This window comes from Galeopterus variegatus, unplaced genomic scaffold (genome assembly GCF_000696425.1).
Source record: "Galeopterus variegatus unplaced genomic scaffold, G_variegatus-3.0.2 Scaffold510, whole genome shotgun sequence".
Lineage (NCBI taxonomy): Eukaryota > Metazoa > Chordata > Mammalia > Dermoptera > Cynocephalidae > Galeopterus > Galeopterus variegatus.
Genome location: NW_007726621.1, coordinates 153,737 through 176,211, shown reverse-complemented (window position 1 = coordinate 176,211; position 22,475 = coordinate 153,737). Strand labels below are relative to the sequence as shown.

General features: G+C 36.4%; 1 protein-coding gene across 1 annotated transcript in view; it reads left to right on the top strand.

Annotated features, from left to right (window-relative positions):
* The first annotated feature begins 303 nt into the window (after positions 1–303).
* The window catches only part of REEP3 (receptor accessory protein 3), a 42,295-nt gene continuing 20,123 nt past the window's right edge, over positions 304–22,475 (top strand). Inside the window, exon 1 of the mRNA XM_008569548.1 lies at positions 304–370. Coding sequence (XP_008567770.1) covers positions 311–370 — 60 coding nt within the window. The 5' untranslated portion in view covers positions 304–310. The remainder of the gene's footprint in view (positions 371–22,475) is intronic.

The window sequence follows — 22,475 nt, the reverse complement described above, 5'->3', positions numbered from 1 at the left end:
GTGTTCTGTGAGAAACCACAGAATATTTTTTTGTGATAAGAAAAAACGTTTCAAATGTTAATTTTTTTAAAAGATAAATCTTTTATTTCCATAAAACTGGGTATAAAATATTGAAGTCAACCTTTTTGTAAAAAAAAAAAAATGTAATTTTACTTTGCTTTTCTGCACATTAGTTTATGCACAAATTTACATTTACTCATTTTCTACATACTTCTACTTTTCGATTAGGTTAAATTTTCATGAGATGTTAGAACCATTGTTGTGTTTGATTGGTCTTTTCATACTTTTTATTTTTAGGCTGGTGTTTGGAATGCTTTATCCTGCATATTATTCATACAAAGCTGTGAAAACAAAAAACGTAAAGGAATATGTAAGTATTGTTTTATGAGTGATTAATTCTAGTTTAATGTGTCAATGATACACAAGGCTAGAAAAATTGTTTTTCTTCTAGAAGCAGCTAAAATAATGTTTTGGGTTAAAATGTGATATAAATGTGAAGTAACGAAATTAATCTTTCCTTAAAACTAACTCTGAAGACAGCTCCAAAGTGGAGTTTGTCAATTGGCATTTAAATAAGTGTGTGGTTCCCAAGAAGAGTAATTTTATAGCTCTGAAATTCCAGTATATTAAGGTGTGAGGGGCTTTTTGTTTGCTTGTTTGACTTTTGAGAGGTACATTGAGACTATGTCTTTCTGGCTTCGAAGACTTTTTATTCTTTCATAGGTGTTTAATCACTTTCTAGTTGATTTAAATATGCAGATACTCCATCACAGTTGCAGTCTTTTTTCTTCTTGACTCAGACTCTATTTGTAATGATTTCGTTTTTAGTCCTCAATGTTTCTTCTCTTTCATTTTTCTCTTCCCTCTTCCCTAATTTTTTAAATTTCACTAATTGCTTTTATTTTTATTATTTCTTTAAATTTTATTTCTCCTCATTTTATTTCTTCTCATTTCCAGTTTTATCTGTACTGTTTAGTAGTAAATGGCCTTCCCCACATATAAATCCTGACATAGTTTACTGTGTGTGATGGAGTTAATTTTCAGAGAATAACAAAAACATATCTTATTGGTGGTTAATCAACAGGGCAAGCAGTCAGTACTGACACAAAAAATGCACATCAAAAAAAAACATCTTTTTTTAATTGAGGTGGCATTCATATAATAAAAGTAACCATTTCAAAGTGAAAATTCAGTGGCATTTAATACAGTCACAGTATTGCACACTACCTCTTTCTAGTTCAAAAATATTTTCATCACTCAAAAATAAATCCCCTTTTCTATTACACAGTGACTCTCCATCCTCACCCAAGCCATTAGCAACCACCAATCTGCTTTTTGTTTGTATGGATTTCCCTATTCTGGATAATTCATATAAATGGAATTATAAAATATATGACCTTTTGTGTCTGGCTTCTTTCACTTAGCATAATGTTTCCAAAGTTCATGCACATTTTAGCATGTGTCAGTATTTCATTCCTTTTTATGACTGAATAATATTCTACTGTACTATATACTACATTTTATTTATCCATTAATCTGTTGAAGACATTTGAATTGTTCTAACTTTTGGCTACTATGAATAGTGGTGCTACAAACATTCATGCACAAGCATTTGTTTGAGTCCCTGTTTTTGATTCTTTTGGGTGTATAGTTGTGATTCTTTCTAAAGGATCTCGGACAATAGTCTTGTCATCACACTCATCAAGTGATCACAGATCAGATCATGATTCTTTATTCTATATTTTCAGGGTTTTGGGGGGATAAGGGATGGACTCTGAAACCTTTATAACTAACCCTTTCTATTGAACTTTTATAGTCATTTTTCTCTTTTTTTTATAAAACTAATTTTTAAAGTGAAGTATATACAAATCAATTAGAATGGTGGAATACAGCTGGCAGAGTTAAAGAAGTTACTTAGGCTGGCCAGTTAGCTCAGTTGGTTAGAGCACAGCCTTGTAACACCAGGGTCACGGGGTCGGATCCCCATACTGACCAGACACACACACAAAAAAAACCCAGGAAGTTATTTAATTGAGCTCTGAATTTTTTCTATCCTTTTATCTTATGTGTATATATATATATATATATATATATATATCTTGGGTCTAGGATTGGTGAAACAGTCTTGAAATGGAACCACATTAAATCCTGGTAATTTAAAGTCATTTTATAAGTGGCTTGAAGGGATAGATTTTAGTATATGTTGTAATAAATACTTCAAGTATTGTTTTATAGTACTGCCATACATTAGTTTTTAGAAGCCAGCACTCACCTTCTGTTAACACTGCTGCTCAAGCTGTCTGGTAAAGGACCAGTTTTATTTTGTTTTGTTTTTCCAGTAAGTCATAGACCAATACTTTTGTAAAATAAAATTAAAAACTAATCACTAGAAAAAACAAAATGAAAAAAAACCCCAAAATACATGAAATGCAACCTAAAATTTTTTATTGCTAGATTTGATAGACATGAAATCACTGTTAATTTTTGTAGTAACACAGTAACACTTCACAGCCTTGCACATCTCCCTAGACAACACTCTTTCCTACTGTGTAATATTGTAATTGTAATTCTCTTTTAAAGATAAAAATAAGAGTTGCCCATCATTTCCAGATACTATGAAAATATGATATGGGGAGTATACTGCTGGCCAGTGCTTAATAAATGTGAAACTTCTCCCTATACAGAATATTTATGATATTGTTATTAAATGAGATATTTTTCTGAATCTTATTAACTATACAGTTGAAGTACAGGGTATTATGTCTCTCAACATTTGGCTTGTTTCCCCTATAAAGCATTCCAGAGAGAGACCCAGGATATGCAATATCTGGTGTGCCTCTGTGTGTGTCTTTGTGCATGTATTTGTGCCTAATGTATTCTTCCATCTCCCCTCCCAAATCTGCTTGATTTTGTGGGAAGAAAAGTTAAGTACAAATTGAAAATGAAGTTTAGATGAGAAGCTTTGATAGTTTGAGGATATTATCAGCAGGCACAGAAATACTACCCCTAAAATAAAAAATAAAAGGTAAAAGGGCAATAAGAAATATAAAGGTATTAAATAAGTTGTAATAAAAAGAAATAGGCCTGTTATGTGTCAGTGAGTGCTAAAAGAGCATGAAAAAAATGTTATTTCATGATTGGCCTGAGAACCATTATAAAAAGATTGGCGCATTTATCACTGTGTATCAATTTAACTTTTGAATGTTATTTTCTGAAGAGTTAAAAACATGCATTCATGTGTTTTATTTCCTTAATACAACACTAAGATTTTCATTACTAAATTATTTCGTAAATTGGGGATTAATAAGAATGTTCTAACCATGAAATTTTAGTTCTGCTTCATAAATTAAAAATAATTTTATCGTGTGGAAGAAAACCCACTAACATTCAAACTGATGAGAGAACTATAAAACTTGATAGGTATTCATAAACATATGTATATGCATATATGTGTGTGTATTTAGATATATATTCAGCATATTCCTTCGCACAGTTGTTCTTAGAGAATAACACATTAACAAAGTAGGAATTATCTGAAAATAATTTTGCTGTAATACTGTGACTCAGCAAAAAGATTTCTTAACTGTCCCTTTGGGAAAACCAGAATAGTTAGCAATGGAAGAGAAACTAGGGAAGTAGAAAGGCAGGTGGCTGGAGGTGGTTTGATAATTACGTAGTAATCAAATAAAATGAGGGCTAAAAGCAAAAATAGTCAGGCATTGAAACAGGAAGGCATCTGCCTTTGACAAGGAAATATGATACAGATCTGAATACCTCCCAGTCACCAAGTTGTCTACCATCAAGGCTGCTAGAAAGACTAAGCTGAAATGTCATCTTGGAATAATATTTCAACTTATATAATTTCCCACCAAGTTCAAAATAGTTTTGCATATTATTGTTTCTAATTGCTGCTGTAACAAATTACTACATTTTTACTGGCATAAAAGGACATAAATTTATTCTCTTATAGTCCTAGAGGTCAGAAATCTAAAATAGATCTACAGAGCTGTGTTCTTTCTGGAGGCTCTAAGGGAAAATCCGTTAACTAGCCTTTTCCATATTCTACAGGTTGCCCACATTTTTTGGCTTCGAAGCCAGCAACATTGGCTAAGACATTTTCATGCTGCCAGCTCTCTGGTTCTCTCTCTCCTGCTTCCCTCTTCCACTTAAGAGAACCCTTGTGATTACATTGGTCCCACTTGACTAATCTGGGATAAACTCTCCATTTCAAGGTTACCTGATTAGCACTCTTAATTCCATCAGCAACCTATTTCTCCATTACCATGTAACCTAACATTCAGTTTCCCGGGATTAGGATGCAGACATCTTTGGGGAAGAGGAGCATTATTTTGCCTTCCCTAATAATCTCACTGATCCTTACTGCAGCCCTATAAAGTAGTTAATGCCCAGAGTCACATGGATCATAAAGGCAGGATTGATACCAGATTGGAAGTCTTCTGTTTCTAATATTTTATTCTTTCTATTCTACCATGCTACCTTTAGAAACATAGGCAAGGATCCTAGCTTCATGAAAAAGTTGAAATAGTCTCACAACCTGCCAGTGAGTGTGCTTCTGATTAATTCAAAGGTAAACCTTTAGAGGCCACAACCGTATAGATATTTTCCAGGAAGGGCAATGAGGACAGGACCCATAAGTGACTAAATCAACTGTGAACTAAGAGTTTAAAAATGAAATTAGAAGAATGTAATGTGTTGACAATGCTTTAAGTATTTCCAATCTAATTTTACTCTGATAAAAATTTTGAGTATTATTTTTTTTCACCCACCTGTCAAAAGAGCCTGAGTCTCACCTGTAACAGTTTTATTAGATCTCTGTCCTCATAAGGTTTTCCTGTGTGGCAATCCTACTGAAATTTGTTTCGTATGTAGTAGTTTCTTAGTAAAATTATCCTTCTTAAAATTTCCCTGTTATATTTTTAATAGCCATTTATACTGTCTGATATTATATTCTCTATTTATATATATGTGTGTCTTCTGCACCAGAATAAGCTTCATAGGGAAGGGTTTTGTTGTTTTGTTAATTGTTATATTCCTGTATCTAGAACAATACATGGTGTATAGTAGTTTCTCAATATTTTTTGAATGAATAAATGAATAAGTAAATAAATAAAATGAAGAAAGGTTGACTTTTAAGTATATATCTAATATTAAGTTGTACTTGCAATAGCCATGTACATTTCTTAAGTGGATTGGTCTAGTTTTTCAGCTGTGATTCTGCTGGGTTAGGGAGTATATAGTACAGTCTGAACACTTATCCCAGGGCCTACTTTCTTTGTGGTATTTGGTTATGACCTAAATTCCACTGATATCTATTTCTAAATTATTTTCAGAAAGCAAACATTTTCAGTTAATTTACTTCTTCCCACCCTAACTGCTACCCTTAAGCCTTCTCTTGAAGCCTGCAAATGGTAGATTGCACCTGATAAAACAGATGCTGTGTTCAAATGAAAACAAACGGAAAGTGCTGTGTATTTTGGCAACCTTCCCTTCTTCCTTTGCCTATTTTTAAAACAGAGCTTTCCTACGATATAATTTCCTGTATAGTGTGGCTGATATGGCCTACTTAAAGACTTTCAGTCTAGCAGTAATTGAAATGTAAACTTAGTAAAGAATTAGTATGGTTTTGCAAATTTTTTCAGGCTCACACCATCTCAAGAATTGAAAATAGAGTGCATACTTCCAAGTCGTGTGTAATTGCTGTAGCTTTTCTAGGAAACCAGTGTTCTTATAATAAGAATGTTGGAGAAAGCGGCAATGAAAAGATTGGCTAACAGCACTTAAAAATCAAAATCAAACATTTGGTCCTGAGATTTACTTACTGTGAGCAAGAACAAAGAATAGGGAAAACTCTTGGAGATTACTCTTTAAAAAGCCTAGAAATGGCCCTCTAAAACTGTTGACTTGGTTTTTGAAAGTGACCTAATATTTTGACTGAATATTTAGGTAATAGGAAAATGAACATATACCCCATGCCAGTTCTACAATTGTTATAGTAAAGTCTGAAGTTGTCTGCTAGTGTTAGGGTGGCGATAGAAGGGGAAAAAAGCATACAGAAGAACTTTTCTGTATTGTCAAGAAGTGTTTCCTAGGTGTCTTTGGTGTTTTAGATTAAAAATATTCATTTGATTCAATGGTTTTAATAATTTAGAAAGATTAAAGATTAGCCTACTGATTAAGGTGGGATTTTACTGAAAATTAGTTTTATCAGGCCACATACTGATCTATTTTCCATTCTGAATTACTTTTAATGTTTTTATTTTTATCAAAGCTGTACTTGCTTACTACTTAAGTCAATTAATTTTTCAAGGTTTATTATGAAAAATAACAGTTTTCCACCCTCCCATCCTATTTCTAACTCTCTACAGGCAACAACTTTCAACTCTTTTATCTGAATCTTTTAGTGTTTATTTTCATATTCTAAATAACATGCTTACTTTGCTATTCCTTAATTTTTCAGATGGACATCATGAGTTGACATCCTTCTATGAAAGATGATTTAGTAATTACCGAGTGCCCCTATACATGTGCATATTTTCCTGTCCCTGTAGTTTCCCGGTGTCATCTTTACAGTATAATTTGGATCGGAGTAATTTTCAATATTTATGCTCCTTAGACGAAGTTAGAAAGAAACAATAGAAAATAGAGATAAAGAACACAATATCTGGGCACCAGGCTGCCTGGGTTATCATCCAGCCCTAGCCACTACTAACTATCTTTGAGCAAGTTCTTTGACCTTTCTGTGCCTTAATTTCTGTTATCTGTAAAATGAGAGCAGTAGTAGTACATACCTCCTCAGGTGGTTGTGAGGATTATACAAGTCAATGAACATAAAGCATTTAAATCCATACCTGACTTACAACAATACTTGTTATATAATCATTTTTGTGATGTAAACACTATTCACAGCTCATCTTTACCATATCCTACCATGACCTTTCCTTTCCCTGATATTAATCTCTGTCTTGTTGTTGTCATTGTTGCTGTCATTTGTTTGGTATTCTCTGTTCTTATTGCAAATTCAGACCCAAACTCTGCTACTGTTGTGTAAATTTCTTCTCAGTGCATTCACATCCATTAGATATTCTGGATTGACTCTTGTTTTGATTCTCTGATTTCTTAATTGTCTGTCTTCCTCGTTCTTATTTTACTTCCTTATTTTAATGGAATGCATCCTTCCTGAGAAGGCTAAAATGAGAGGTAAATTTTTTGAGGTGCTAGATTGGAAATCATTTTCCTTCAGAATATTGAAGGCATTTCTTCATTGTCTTTAACTTCTAGTGCTGCTGTTGAGAAGTCTGAAGCGATTCTGATTCTTACCTATTCTCTCCCATTCAGGAAGTTTGTGGGGTCGTTTCTATATCCCCATTGTTTAAAATTTCATCATGATGTGCCTTTCCATTTGTTTAAAATTTTATGATGGTGTGCATTGGTGTGAGTAAATTATAATCGATTTTGGTAAACCCTCAGTAATCCCTTTTAATCTGAGAATCCTTTGTCTGTCAGCTCTGGGAAATTTGGTTGAAGGTATTTCTTTAAAGATTTTCTCCACACTATTTTCACTGTATGTTATATCTGAGTATCCTTTTATTCAATTATTATATACTTGGATTAATTCTCTAATTTTCTGATCTTCTTTCCTTCTCTTTCCCATCTCTTTGTCTTTTACCCTTCCTCCCTATGGAGTTACTCAATTTTATTTCCTAAACCTTCAGTTGATCTTTTAATTTCTGCTCCTATGTGTGTGAGATTTCTAAGAGTTCTTTTGATTCTCCGAATATTCCTTTTCTATGGCACCCAATTATATTACGTTTAAAATTTCTTCTCTTTTTTCTGAGAGTATGAATAATAGTTTTTTAGAAGTGTTCTTCTTTCTACATGGTCTTTCCTTTGAATTCTGGTTTTTTGTTTGCTTTAGCCTCTGTCTTTTATTTATGATTTTCTCATAGATTGGTTCTCTGCTCATATATGAGCGTTATAATAAAAGCTGATTGGAGCTATGATTTTCTCATAGATTGGTTCTCTGCTCATATATGAGCGTTATAATAAAAGCTGATTGGTTCTCTGCTGAGAACCAATCTGGTTCTCTGCTCATATATGAGCGTTATAATAAAAGCTGATTGGAGCCCTTGCCCATGTAAGGGCTTGTGGAATATGATCTTTACTGTAGGGTGATCTGACTAAATAATTGCATTTGTTTCTGGGACTGCCATAAGGACATATCACAAACTGTGGCTTAAAACAACTGAAATGTATTGTCTCACAAATTCTAGGATGGAGGTCCACAATCAAGATGTTGACAGGGACATCTGAAACCTATTGAGAATCCTTCCTTGCCTATTCCTAGCTTCTGATTGTTTCTAGCACTCCAGTCTCTGACTTCATTGTCACATGATATTCTCCTCTCTTGTCTATGTCTCTTCTCTGCTTATAAGGACACCAGTCATATTAAGGGCCCACCCTACTCCAGTATGACCTCATCTTAACTAATTATATCTTCAATGACCCTATTTCCAAGTAAGGTCACACTCTGAAGTACTGGGAGTTAGAAGTTTTTATTAGTCTTCTTGTGTTGCCATAACAGAATACCACAGATGGTGGCTTAAACAACAAAAATTATTTTCTCACAGTTCTGGAAGCTGGAAGTCCAAGGTCAAGGTGCCATCAGCGTTGGTTTCTGGAGAGGCCTCTCTTTCTGGCTTGTAGATGACTGCCTTCTCACATGTCCTCACATGGCCTTTCCTCTGTGCATGCATGGGAAAGAGATCTCTCCTTTCCCTTTTTATGTAAGTACATGAGGCCTATCAGATTAGGGACTCATCCTTATGATCTCTTTTAACTTTCCATCCTTAGAAGGCCTATAATCACCTGGGGGGTTAGGGTTTCAGCCTATGGATTTTGGGGAGACATATTTCAGTCCATAACAGACTTCAACGTGTCTTTTGGGGGGATGCCATTCAACCCATAACAACCATTTCCTTGGAAAATTGTCAATGTCTTTATCCTTAAGTATTTTCTCTTGTGCCAGTCAGATTCTTCAAAGACTGTCCCATTCTGAAAGGTACTTGGTTGCCAACATTCTAGTGGGAGAATAAGGCTTGGGGGCTCTCAACATTCAGTTTGTAAACTTTTACTTAATAATCTCTATTAGCCCTACTCTCAGCTGTGCCAGAGATTTGCAAATACAGAGACCCTCTGATTCACCCTTTCCAGAGAATAAACCTCAGGGTTCCTCTGGGGAAGGTAGGACATTGCCAGGCTGCTAGAGTGAGAAGTCTTCTTGGGTCCTACCTGCTGCATAAGTGGATTTATAGCCATCCTTTCTGTCTTTACCATTTGTGACCAAGAATTGTGCTGCCAATTCTTTTTTTTTTTTTTTTTCCTTTTTTTTGTCTTTTTTCGTGACCGGCAACTCTTTCTGTCTTTACCATTTGTGACCAAGAATTGTGCTGCCAATTCTTTTTTTTTTTTTTTTTTTCCTTTTTTTTGTCTTTTTTCGTGACCGGCAACTGATCGCAACCCTCAGTGTCACGCCCGTACCGGACCGGGACCGGCAATGGGATCGCAACCCTCGGTGTTGCGCCCGCACCTGGCTCAGCCAGTGAGCAGCCGGTCTGTATGTGGGATCCGAACCCTCGGCGGGAGCGCTGCCACACTCCCAAGCAGCGCACTGTAGCAGTGCGCCACAGGGCCGGCCCATGCTGCCAATTCTTGTGGTGAGCTCTGCAGTGTAAAGTTGGGTTGCTTTCAGTTTTTCCCACTGTCAGCTTAATATTTGGTTTTCTCAGGTCTCTTAAGTCAGTTACTACTTATCCTATTTACTTCTTAGCTCCAAAACTTTGATTGATATTCTCTTCTTTATTCTTCTGGGCTTATCCCTTTTTTCAAAAAATCACTTCAGTGTTGTTTTAGTGAGATTTGCAGAGGGAATAGAATTGAATGTGTATATTCAGTCTACCATCCTTACCCAGATTTCCAAATTGATTTTGTGAGTTGGATACATGTGGTTGAATTATACTGTGATATCATGTAAGATTTATGTCATTAACATTTGTTTTTAAAATGTGTTCACATAGGAGATAGGGTTAAAGTAATATATATTACCATTTAATCAATCCTTGAAAATAATTTTAAAATTTAACTTTAGCTAACATACAATGAATATATGAGTACTTTGTCCTGAGTTATAGTTGCTTGTAAATCAAGTTTTGATAAATAAAATCATGATTTAAATGTACTTGGGACAGTTCACTATTTTTTAATGTGTTAAACTACTTAAATTTACTTAAAGTAGATTAGGTGATGATTATTCTTTGTAAACCTAACTTTCAATGTGTCATGTTTACTTATTTTGTATATAATATATATCAGAATATAACTTCATTGCTGAAGTAATTGATACTGTTATAGCCATCAAGTGACTTATGATCTTCCTTAGTTTCTAAACTTAAGGAAACAAGTATTAACTTTCAATAAGATTATATAATTGGGGATTTTAAATGAATGCCTAACATAGTTTCTCCTAAAGTTTTAGAATGTGAATTAAAATAACCCCTAACATTTATGAAGTAAATAGCATTCCCACAGTTTCCATGCTAAGATGTAGCTAGCCAACAGCAGCTGCCTGTCCTTTTCTAGCTTCCAGTGAAAATGCTTTTAAAAACATACACACAGAAAAAAAATTCTCACAGTGACACTTAAACCTAAGAGGCTAAGTCTGGCTTTTGCTAATATCTAGGAAGAATTTTACCAATCTAGGAAGAATAGTGCCAGTGGAAATGGATTTTTAAAGGGGGACAGGAACAGTTGTTTCCATTAAAGGAAATGCTGCTAAGAAGTAATTTGGAGAGAGGCCTAGCCACCTCCCCCCTAAAACGTAGTAGTGGAATAGCTAGAAATCATAAAAGCGACAATAACCAAAAAATTCAACTGCCACCACCCTCACTGCAGGGAGAACTGCATTCAGAGGCAACCAGTGCTCTGCCTTCTCTTTATCTGTTCAGAAACCACAACTTCACTGTTTTGAAGAAAACCCCAAATAAGCTCCAAACAGGAGAAATAGTAATTAACTACAAGAGAAATCAAAAGTGCAGTAATAGACTAATTCAAAAACAAAAATGACAATAATATATATTATAGAACATAACATTTTTAAAAGATGTTCTCTGGAAAAGGAAGGAAGAAAAATGAAACTAACTCACAAAGCAAGAAGAATATAAAAAGATATGAAAAGAATCTGGAAGGAAAGTGGGATGAATAAAGCAATATAAAAGCAAATACCAAAAATTGAAAATCAGGGGAGTTAGAGTACCTAAGAGATGTTCTCTTGAATAAATTCAATAAAATAAACACTTGAAATAGCTAATGTTGGGGGAAGAGTAGAAAAAGAATTGACAAAATGAAAAACAAGAAAAGTGTTTAAGCAAGCAATGCTAAATTTAAGTGACAAAGAAAATATTAAACTACTACAATTTTTATTATTAAAAAATGGAATATTTTCTGGTAATGTCAGATATGCCTGACTACTTTTTTTTTTTTAGCTAGAGGTTGCATTATTTATACAGTGAAATTTCTCCTTTCACACAATACCAGAATCTGCCTTTGGAATGTTCAGACATGTACATCATCTTTCCATTATGTAATTTTAGAAATATACTGCTTTACCCATACAGCCGTAATAATCAGATTGTCAACCAGATTGCCATCACACTGTGAAAGGTTCTCCCAAAAATATAAAAGCTAGAACTTTTTCTGAAGAATTTAGCTAAGTAAGAGAAATAAAATCTTGCCTGAAAACCTCATAAGAGAAAAATGTTACTTCAGAAACATAATAGAAATGTAAAAAGATGCTCTTTTGAAAAACTATGAAAAAATGTAAAATATATTGAAATTTATTGTATAAATATTCATCTTAAATTTTGTCTATCTCTTTGGCTATTAGAATAAATATTTTTTTTTAATTAAAAATATAACTACAGGGTTTTTTTAAACCACAGATCCAAACTCTGCAGGTAAAATGGAAGAAATCCTCAAAAGGTCTTAAAAAGTCACAGAAATAGTTTGAATTGAGTAATATATATTTACAATATATAGTAATTTTGAAGGATTTCCAACAGTGGCTTTTAAATGTAGATCTAACAGTTCAGTTTTATTACGTTATATCCTTGTTAACAAGAATATCAAAATAAATTAATTATTGAAGCCAACTGGGGAAGTTTTTGCCATTGATATTATGTTTGAACATAGTTTCAGTTTATTAATCAAGGTTCTTACCTTCTCCATGCCAGAGGCAGATTTAGTCTGATGGAGGGGAATGTAAGGGCACTTTCTTCTTGGAAAGGCAGGGAATCTCCATCAAGTCGTCTGTGTCTAGATAGCTTTGGGCTCTTGGGGTGGGGAGACAACAGGAACATTCCTCCTGGAACTTGGGTAGAGGAGCCTGTTGGGGTACTCTTCTCTGGTTTGTTCTCTCAAGGGTTTTACCTACTCAGTTGATAGCCATGAACAATGCCTCTGAGAGGTGGGCTAAAGGCCCAGCTCCTTCTATTTCTTTGAGCTTTTTGGTATTTTGTGTTTAACTGATGATGTGCCTGAACAGTGTTATGAAAATAAAGGTACATTTTAAGTGTTTACATTGAACAAATTATCTCACAAAACCTAGTCTATCTTCTCTTCTAACCCAAGACTCATATTCTCTTTGGGAATGGTACGACCTTCTTCCAGTTGATATTGTCAGAACATATGTGGAACAGCCTCCCACTGCAGTGCTTCCCACACTTTAATGAGCATATGAATCCCCCTGGGATGTTGTTAAAATGCAGATTCCAATTTAGTAGGTCTGACCTGGGCTTGAGATTCTGCATTTCCAGCAGGCTCCCAGGTGATACCAGTGCTGCTGCTCTATAGACCACAGTTCAAACAGCAAGGATTTTGTGCATGTTTTCAACTCTGATTACACATAAAAAATACTAACGGAGTCTGGTTTTCAAATGCCTGGCTACCCTCTCTCTACACATTGTGATGATGGGGCCTAAGAATCTATATTAATTGTTCATAATCCCTTAGTGATTCTTATCCACAGCGAAGTTGAAAACCATTGATTCTGAGGTGTCCTGTTTTACTGTGGCACTAAAGCAGTCCTTCACCAAGCACTTTACCACACTGTGCTTTTCTTAAAAATAAGTTTATATATGTAGACAGGCACTAAATAACAAATTGTTTTAGAAACATCTTACATAAATTGATTGATTAACAATTTGTAATAATTATAGAAAAATAATATTTTAACAAAATTAAGCATATAATACAATTAGGGGAGTAAGGATATTGAGTTGGACTTCCTCCTAGTTTCTGTATTTTAGGGCTGACCCTAGACAAAATGTCTACATCAGTGAAGTTTCCCTTTAGGATCATCCACCCTTCTTTCTGCACCTTTCTCCAGTCTCTGTTCCTCTCACTGTGTATACCCAGGGCCCTATCCTGTGGTCCCAGGGAGCCCCTCCTTACCCCAAGTATCCTGTGCTCTGTTACTTGCCGCCCCCGCCAACACACACACCCCAAATGTAAACCTCAGTTCTCTTTGTGAGATTGATTGCACATGCTTTTGTAGAAAAGTAATTTGATAACACAAGTTTGAGATTTATTCTTCCTAGAGTTTTTTTTTTTTTTTTCCTATCAGTCTTTGCTTTCTCAGGAAGACCATGTGGTCCTGGTGGTATTATAAGGCAACCCTTTACTATATGTTTAAAGTGTGTTGTCAAGCCTATAGTATAAAGCTACAATTCGCATATCAGGGGTGGTGTCTTACCTAAAGAATGAAATTCTTCACTTACTATGTCAGTCATAGCCTTGCCAGTCTCCTGGAGAAAGAAGCATATTTTTGTAGTGGGTAGGTAAGCTCACTTGTGGAAGTAGCAAGATGGAATCGACTGCATTAAGATAGGTGAGGAACTGGGGGGCCCAAGTACCTAGGAAGTGGTGTCACCCTTGGGAATGCCTCAAACAGGAAACGTAATGGGCCAAGACTTTGGGAACACCAAGGGAAAGAAGAAAATAGGTTGCCAATTTAGGGTGGAAACTAGGCTAACCAATAGGATGGCTGTTTAAGTTCTTTCCCATGCTAAAATCCTGAGAAATGCTGTGTGGTGTTGTTAAAAGGAAACTGTGTCTGTTACAAATGCCTATTATCCCAAATAAATCAGTAGGACTTTAAATAATATAAAAAGTGAAGTGTGAATTCTCAGCCAGTGTGGATGGAGAGAGTTGTTTTGGAACTGAGAAGTCATTCCTTACTAAATTCTGCTCCAGGTAACAGTTCCCTTAAGCAGTTCCTGCTTTTTGCATCTTTTTTTCAGGACTCTTTTGTAATTAATTACTGTCTAGTTTTTAAACATTTCTGCACGTTCCCTTCTCAAGTTTCTTAAAGTCTGCTGTGGTCAGGGATGAGATATATGGAGTTTCCGTGATTCAAGAGTGCCAGGAAGACCAGTGCAATATTGTGACAGAACTATCCACTTCTGTTGACGATCTGCCGCATTTTAATTCACTTTAACATCAGATACATCTATATGATGTGAAGCTTTCTCCTCCAGAGCAACAGTATTCTGTGAGGTCTTTGGCAGTGATAACAAAACTGCAGGTACAAGTTCAGCTTTTGAAAGTCAATCGTTTGAGTACTAGGGAGCTGCAGAAAGTTAAGACATATTCAAAGAGGACAGTGGGAGAAGAAGTACCCCAAAGTTGAGGAAGCCCAAACCAATCCTAACCTAACATTCACCCCCAACACATGCTCCATTTTTTTTAAAAAACTATTTTTAGCCATGGTCTCTATCCATTTTGGATTTAACTTCAACAAGCTTGTTTTCAACCATGCCTCTAACTTGGCCCAGCTCTGAGAAAAATCCCATAACGAAGCCATCTGGGTTAGATAAAAGAGGGAGTTATTTTGTTCGATTTCTCACATTTTCTTCCTCTTTGTTTTTAGTGGGAAAAGAGATCATTATGAAGTAACCAAATTATTGTGTAATATTAATGAAACGGGAGAAATCTTTTCAACTCTATACTGTTTCTAAAGAATTCTATATCAGAGGATCTCTCTGTTGTCTCTGCATGTGGTATACAGTGAATGTTTGGGGTGAACTGAATTGAGTGAATAACTAATAATGGTCAGAAAATAAAGTTCTCTTTGGGTGGTCTGAAATTCAGCAGTGTTTATTTTTTTTTAGACTCAGCAAAGATTTTTTTTCCAGTGAAACATATTTTAGTATTTTGTGCTCTGGATTTACTTAGTGTGGTTATAATTGAAATCATTAGGCATATGTAACTTTTCATTTTTTCTTAAAGACCAGCATTATGATTCAAAGAATCTGTAATTAGGAGAAGTTGGAAAGTTATTTAATCTCTGATAATTTTGAAAACAGTTTTGACTAAATTAGATTATTTTATATGTTATTAACTGCTGCTTGCAGTTCAGAGTTACTTGTTTGAATCTGGTATCTATTCAGACCTTAAAATTTAAGAAATAGTTGAGTAGAAGCCTTCCTCTGTGCTTGCTTTATCAGTCACAGGGTGCTAAGTACCAGGAATATGATAATGAACGAGACAATTTCAGTCCCTGTTGGTTGTTATAGTCAAATGGCAGAGGCAGACGTTATGTAAACCAAGCACACAGATTTGCTACAAAGGAAAATACAGTGCCCAAAGATTACATATGACCTTTGGAGGGGGTAAGGGTAATTAGGGAAGGCTTTCCTTTAGAAGTGAAGAAATTTCATTCATACAAGGCAGTGAATAATATACCATGTATAATGTAATATATAATAAAATATTGGTAGTTATATGTTGGATCAAACATTGTGCTGGTAATCACCTAACCTTATCCTTTTATATGTCTTCTTATATTAATCCCCCACATGAAAGCTTCTTGGGGGTAGGAACACCTTGACATCAGAGTTTATAACTATTCATGTCAAAGGCTTTGTTCATAGTAGGCCCTAAGTAATATTTATCAAATTACTATTATCATTTTAATTTTTCTTTTTATTGTACAAGTATAAATTAATACAGTTATGCCATTTAACATTATTGTTATCATTGCTACCGTAGTATCACACTAGCCATGGCCTAACATGAATAAATTATAAAAAGGTACAATTTAAGAGAAATGCTTTTTTTTTTTTTCCTTTTTGTCTTTTTTTGTGATCGGTAACGGAATCACAACCCTCAGTGTCACGCCCATACCGCGACTGGCAATGGGATCGCAACCCTTGGTGTCGCGCCCGCACCACGCTCAACCAGTGAGCGGACCAGTCTCTATATGGGATCTGAACCCTCGGCGGGAGGGCCGCCGCACTCCCAAGCGCCGCACTCTACCGAGTGCGCCACCGGGCAGGCCCAAGAGAAATGCTTTTTAATTAGTATGCCATTATTGCTATTATCCATGACTTTTGTAAATGTATAGCAACTTGCCTCCCACCAGAACATGATATTCCTCTGTATATTTGGGGCCTTTGTATTGCTCTCACTTTCTGTGATGCGAATCATGAGGATCATTTTGCAGTTGCAACTCATTTTTTGTTTGCTTTATTTGTTTATCCTGGGATCTAAATCAATTTCATAAAATTTCTGTCTAAGAATGTAAATCATAAAAACCTGTTTTGTTGAAAAGTATTAAAAGATCATGAAATGAGGCCAGCTTTTTTTTTTGGCATCAGGGTAGGTAAATGGAGCTGGGTCTTCTGAGAGTAAATTTAGCCTGTGGGTACGTTTGTTTTACAGTATTTGCTCAAGCTTTAAATATCCTCTGAGTCCTTTGAGAGGGTAAAGCTAAGTACACCATCACATGACTGTCTGGATTTCTGAAATGCTAAGGCTTTATAAAAGCCTTCTGGATTTTGAGTAATAATAAAGCAAGTGCTGGCTTGTTAAGTAGGATAATCTGATCCATCCACTATATAAACCAGAATGTAATTTTAGATTCTATGGTTTTATATCACAGATGACTCCATAATCTTCAAAAAAACTTGCCTAATTATAAGAGTATATTTCCTTGGAAAATAAATTTCTTTTGATATTTAAATGATTTTAAGATTTCATTTGAGTACTCTTATTTATAAATATTTTATTCCAATTAAAATATTCATCACATTTCTCTAGTCACGAAAAATATGATTAAAGTGCTGCAAAATTGAAAAATGATTGCCATTTCATTGTGTCCACTTCCAAGAGAAATTTATTACCAAATAATTAGGAAAAATAGAAATTACCATCTTTTTTATTAACAACTCAGATCATTAATTCTTTTAATAAATATTTTTGAGCATCTGTTTTATGCCAAGTACTATACTAGGCATTAAGTACACTCTTGGGAAAGAAAACAAAGCAAAGTAAGTAAAACAGAACATTGAACAACTTTTTTCATGTAGCCTTCCCACTGACTTTTATGCACCTTAATCTTTGGATATCTCATTGGCCTCCCACTCAGATAAGCTTGTTAGAAACAGACATATACTCTATCTGATTTCTTGGCCTATTGAAAGTAGAAGAGGATTGCTCCTGAAATCACATATACTGATAATGCAGGAGATAACTAACAAATTCACACAATTAGAGGCCACACTTGCCAATACTGATACAAAATACTATTCCTCTGGCTCTGCCCCAGTCTGCTGCATGAAAACATCAATCCTTCTTTACCTTCTAATTTCTTCCCAGATACTTCTGAGTCCCCTGAGGCTATCTCAGATGGTTTCTTAAAAGGGTAGTGCACCGCTCCATTCCCAGATCATTGTGGTGGTAGTATCCATCACCTCCAGCCAGGACATTAGCCATTCCACAAATGGCAACTAATAGCACTATGACTATTCCAGCCTAATTCTGGAACCATCGCTATTGTGCCCTTGCTCTCTCAATCCATGCAGAGATTAGAGTGTAAACTCTCATGTTAGGGTAGGCTAAGCTGCTGTGATCATAATATGCAACAGCAGTGCAGTGACTGAAGGAATATAGAAATGTATTTCTCTCTCAGATAATAGGCCAGCATGAGGTAAGGAATTCATTTCAGCAAGGAATCCTCCTTGTGCAACTGTTTAAGAACTCAGTCTGTGCCCACCTTCAACAGCTTCCTAGGTTGCACTGCTCCCTGCCATCCCCACCAGCAGGAAAAAGGGAAAAGCCTGTGGAGGAAACATACCCACTTCTCAAAAGCCTCCCCTCCTATTCTGTTGGTGACAACTGGACACATGGCCCTGCCTACCTGCAAGGGGGGCTGACGAGCTCAAGTCCTAGACCTTTCATCACAGCCCTTGTTCTGACACCCAGAACAGGTGAAGGTATCATTGGTCACATAGTCTGCTCTAGCTCTTCCCTAGGCAGCTTCCTTTCCCATCCATAAAAAACAACTTTTCTAAACCTTTACTGCTCTTCTCAAATCCACTTCCCTTCCAACCATGCCCAGTCTTAGCAGATGGCCTGCCTTCCTACTTTCTGCAGAGTGGAGGTAGAGGTCCTCAACTATGAACCTCTTCAACCCTCTTCCCAACACAGCCGCTCTTTTCTTCCTATCCTTCTATCCTGGAGGAAGATGCAGTCCTGCTTCTCTCTTGAACCCCTTCTTTCTATGTTCCTAATCTTATCCTTCTCTGTCTCATCTGGGATTTTGTTTAAATATTCCTGCTTTCTCATAATTTGAATCTCATTATCTGTCCAGTAAAATGTCCAGTAAAATGTACTCCTTGAGGACATAAACATGCTTTCATTTTTTTTTTTTTGTCTTTTTTCGTGTCTGGCAACGGATCGCAACCCTCAGTGTCGTGCCCGTACCGGACCGGGACCGGCAACGGGATCGCAACCCTCGGTGTCACGCCCATACCTCGCTCAGCCAGTGAGCGGGAACCGGTCTGTATGTGGGATCCGAACCCTCGGCGGGAGCGCCGCCACGCTCCCAAGCAGCGCACTGTAGCAGTGCGCCACCGGGCCGGCCCCAACATGCTTTCATTTTGCCTCATGATATTTTTTATTTCCCCTCTCCTTTTTTTTTTTTTTAAAGATCTCTTAAAAAATAGTTTATATTTACTCATCATGTCTTTACCTCCTATCTACTTTCCAGCCTTTTGAAGTCCTTACAAAAAGGAGCACACTAAGCTATGTGCAGCCCCAAATTCATTCAACAGTTCATCAACATGCATTTATTGAGCACCTTCTGTGCCAGGAACAGGGGATTCAGCAGTGAGCAAAATAAGAGTCTTTGTGCTCTCAGAGTTTACATTCTAGTAGGGAAAGATGGGGGGGGAGTAAATATTTGTTAGTTGTGTCTATGTTATGTAATATGTGCTTAAAAAAATAATAAAGCAGGATAAGGGAGTTAAGAGGATATTGATATTCGAAACAGGGTACAAAGGCCCTGAGGCAGGAGCACATGAGCACATGCAAGGGACAGTAAAAGGACTGATGTGGCTGGAGCAGAATGGGGAAAGGTGGTGTCATATTAGATGAGGCTAGAGAGGTAATGGGGCCAGATACATAGAACCTTTTAGGCCATGGTAAGAATTTTAATGGGGAACCATCAGAGGGGTTTAAGCAGAGCAATAACATGATTTGGCTTCTGTTTTAAGGAAACACTCTGACTGTTGTGTGCAGAATAGACTCAAAAAAGCAGAGATCAGTTAGGATACTATCAAAATAATCCAGACAGGAGATGATGGCCATCTGGTCTAGGAAGGTATCTCTGGAAGTGGTGAGAAATGACTTCACTTCTAGGTAGGTTTCAAAGAGGTGACAGGGTTAGTAGTGCTGGACCTTCCATTTGCCCCTCCAGTGGAATTGCCCCTCTACTCTCCACACTCCTCTTCCTTGCTTATGGCCCAGGAGGCTGATCTATACAGACTAGATCATCTCTGGCCTCCCTTTGGGTTGCCCATGAGAGGCCCGTGCAGATCAGAAGACAGAGGAGTGTGGGGTACTCCAGGTATTTGTTCTCCCAGCTCCCTTCCTGCCACCAGGGATTGGCTGTGACTTTTTACCTGAGGCCCACTTAGCTTTCATCTACACTTACCCTCTCTGGGTTCCGAGAAACCTTTCTCTCCCCTCCATCCTACACACCTAGGCATAACGCCAGTTCCTGCTGTTGCTAGCTCGGGGGTACACTACTATCCTTTATTGGTTTTCCTGAACCTTGCCCACAACTTTATAAATAATTCCTTTAGTAAGCTTTCCTCGAAGTGTTTGGCTCATGACTCATACTGGGAGCTAGGGCATCTAGTGTAGTAAAAACAACAGAACGTTTTTTATCATAGTTATTTATTTGTTTTTCTCCCTGATAAAATGTTAAATTCTTGAAGACAGACGCAATATTTATGTTTCTAGTCCCTTGATATGAAGTAGGTAGGGTTTGCTGCAATTGTATCAATGAGTCATTTTAATGATGCCTCCTGAGTCCTTAAGAATTGACTAAATTATGTTTGATATGAAAGATTAATCAAAAGGATAGTGTTGGGGGCCGAGCCTGTAGCACACTCGGGAGAGTGCAGTGCTGGGAGCGCAGCAGCGCTCCCGCCGTGGGTTAGGATCCTATATAGGGCTGGCCGGTGCGCTCACAGCACTCACTGGCTGAGCGCGGTGCGGCAGGTCTCAAAAAGGACAAAAAAAAAAAAGGATAGTGTCGGTATGGGGGTGTGGGTGTACGTTTGTGTCCCATCTTAGAGCTTATAGGTGTAAGCTTCACCTTGGAAAATTCAGTTCTCCAGGATCAAAGAGACTTTTTTCTCTCTCTCACGGCTTTTTTATGGTCATGGACTAGACTACATAGAAGTAGTTACAGAGTATTCAGGCATTTCTTCCTGAGCCTCCTCCTATAACACAAACCCTCTTTCTGAAAATGAACTGTCATATGTATTGAAAATATTTACCACTGGGATTGGGGTTTATACACTGAAGAGAGTCACAGAGACTTTTAAGAAAAAGTTGAGTACAGGGCCGGCCTGGTGGCGCATTGCTACAGTGCGCCGCTTGGGAGCGCGGCGGCGCTCCCACTGAGGGTTCGGATCCCACATACAGACCAGTTCCCGCTCACTGGCTGAGCGAGGTGCGGGTACGACACTGAGGGTTGCGATCCCGTTGCCGGTCCCGGTCCGGTACGGGCGCGACACTGAGGGTTGCAATCCGTTGCCGGACACGAAAAAAGACAAAAAGGAAAAAAAAAGAAAAAGTTGAGTACAGCTTTCATTGTTCTCATGAAGATATCAAAAAGATTTGTTGATTTTACCAATTTTTTCTGAACTGGAAATAAATACTATTCCCACTTTCCCCAAAACATAAATTTGTACCAATAAATATGATGCTAGTAACCTTTTTTCCCAGTAACTTAAATGGTGGATTGTGATTTGTTAAAATCACCTGTTAAATTATTGGCTTTTATTTGCTTAACATATTTTAATAACAGTTATTTCTGTTTTATCTGGTTATATACATTTATAAGATTGTCATTGTAATTGTTTTCCTACCAATTTTGGTATTAATATTGCATTTGTTATTGATGTTTTTGACTGATCTAAATATATTCTGTATCTTTATCTTCACATATGTTTAATTATAATTGTGACTTACTCCTTTTTTTTTTTTTTCCTTGACTTCTCTCTGTTAGTACCTTGGGCCAAAACAGTAGGCTGAGTGGCCTTGAGGTATAGCTTTAATAAAAGCTCTGCTGAGTAATCATTTGGTGTGAAATCCCAATCAAATCCATTAATGGAAAAACGAAAGCAATGTATTTTCAAGGTTAACTTTCTTTGTGGTTGCTCCCATGAATAACACATGCTCATTGAAGTCATTTAATTATTGCCTGGATTCAACTATGTATACAGTTCGTATTTCTGATAAGGAGAACAAAAAATTGATAAGTTCAAGAGAGCAAATTGTCAAACAGGAAAATGTCCAGAAATTCCCTTTTGATTGGATCGTTTGTTATTTTGTGGTGGTGGTGGTGGTTTTTTAACTAAAAAGGCAAAGACTTCTTTTTTTTTTTCTCCTTTTTTTATTTTTGACATTACTCAATATTCTCACAACGTAAACAGATGTATATTTTGTTTCTTAGAGGTAAAATTATATATTTTAAAGAACTTATTTTGTGAGTTTTAAAATTAATTCGATGGCTTCATTTGAAAACTGAACGAGCACTTAACTGAAGCAAGGGTACTTTTGAAATTTTGGGGATGTGCAGCATTTCTAATCCTTTCAACAATTAGTCATTCAGTGAATATCAGCAAACAGTTAATATCTGTATAGTCCATTTTACCTCTACTCATCCCTACTAATAGATAAATTATAAGTATTTGTGGAGTATTTCTTATACTTGTCATCCCTTTGGAGGTTGGGAAAAAATGAAAAATGTGAAATAATGAAAAATAACAAGTATTGAGTTAAATACTTTTTTCTGAGAGTTTCCTAAACTTTCTTTGGGGAGAGGC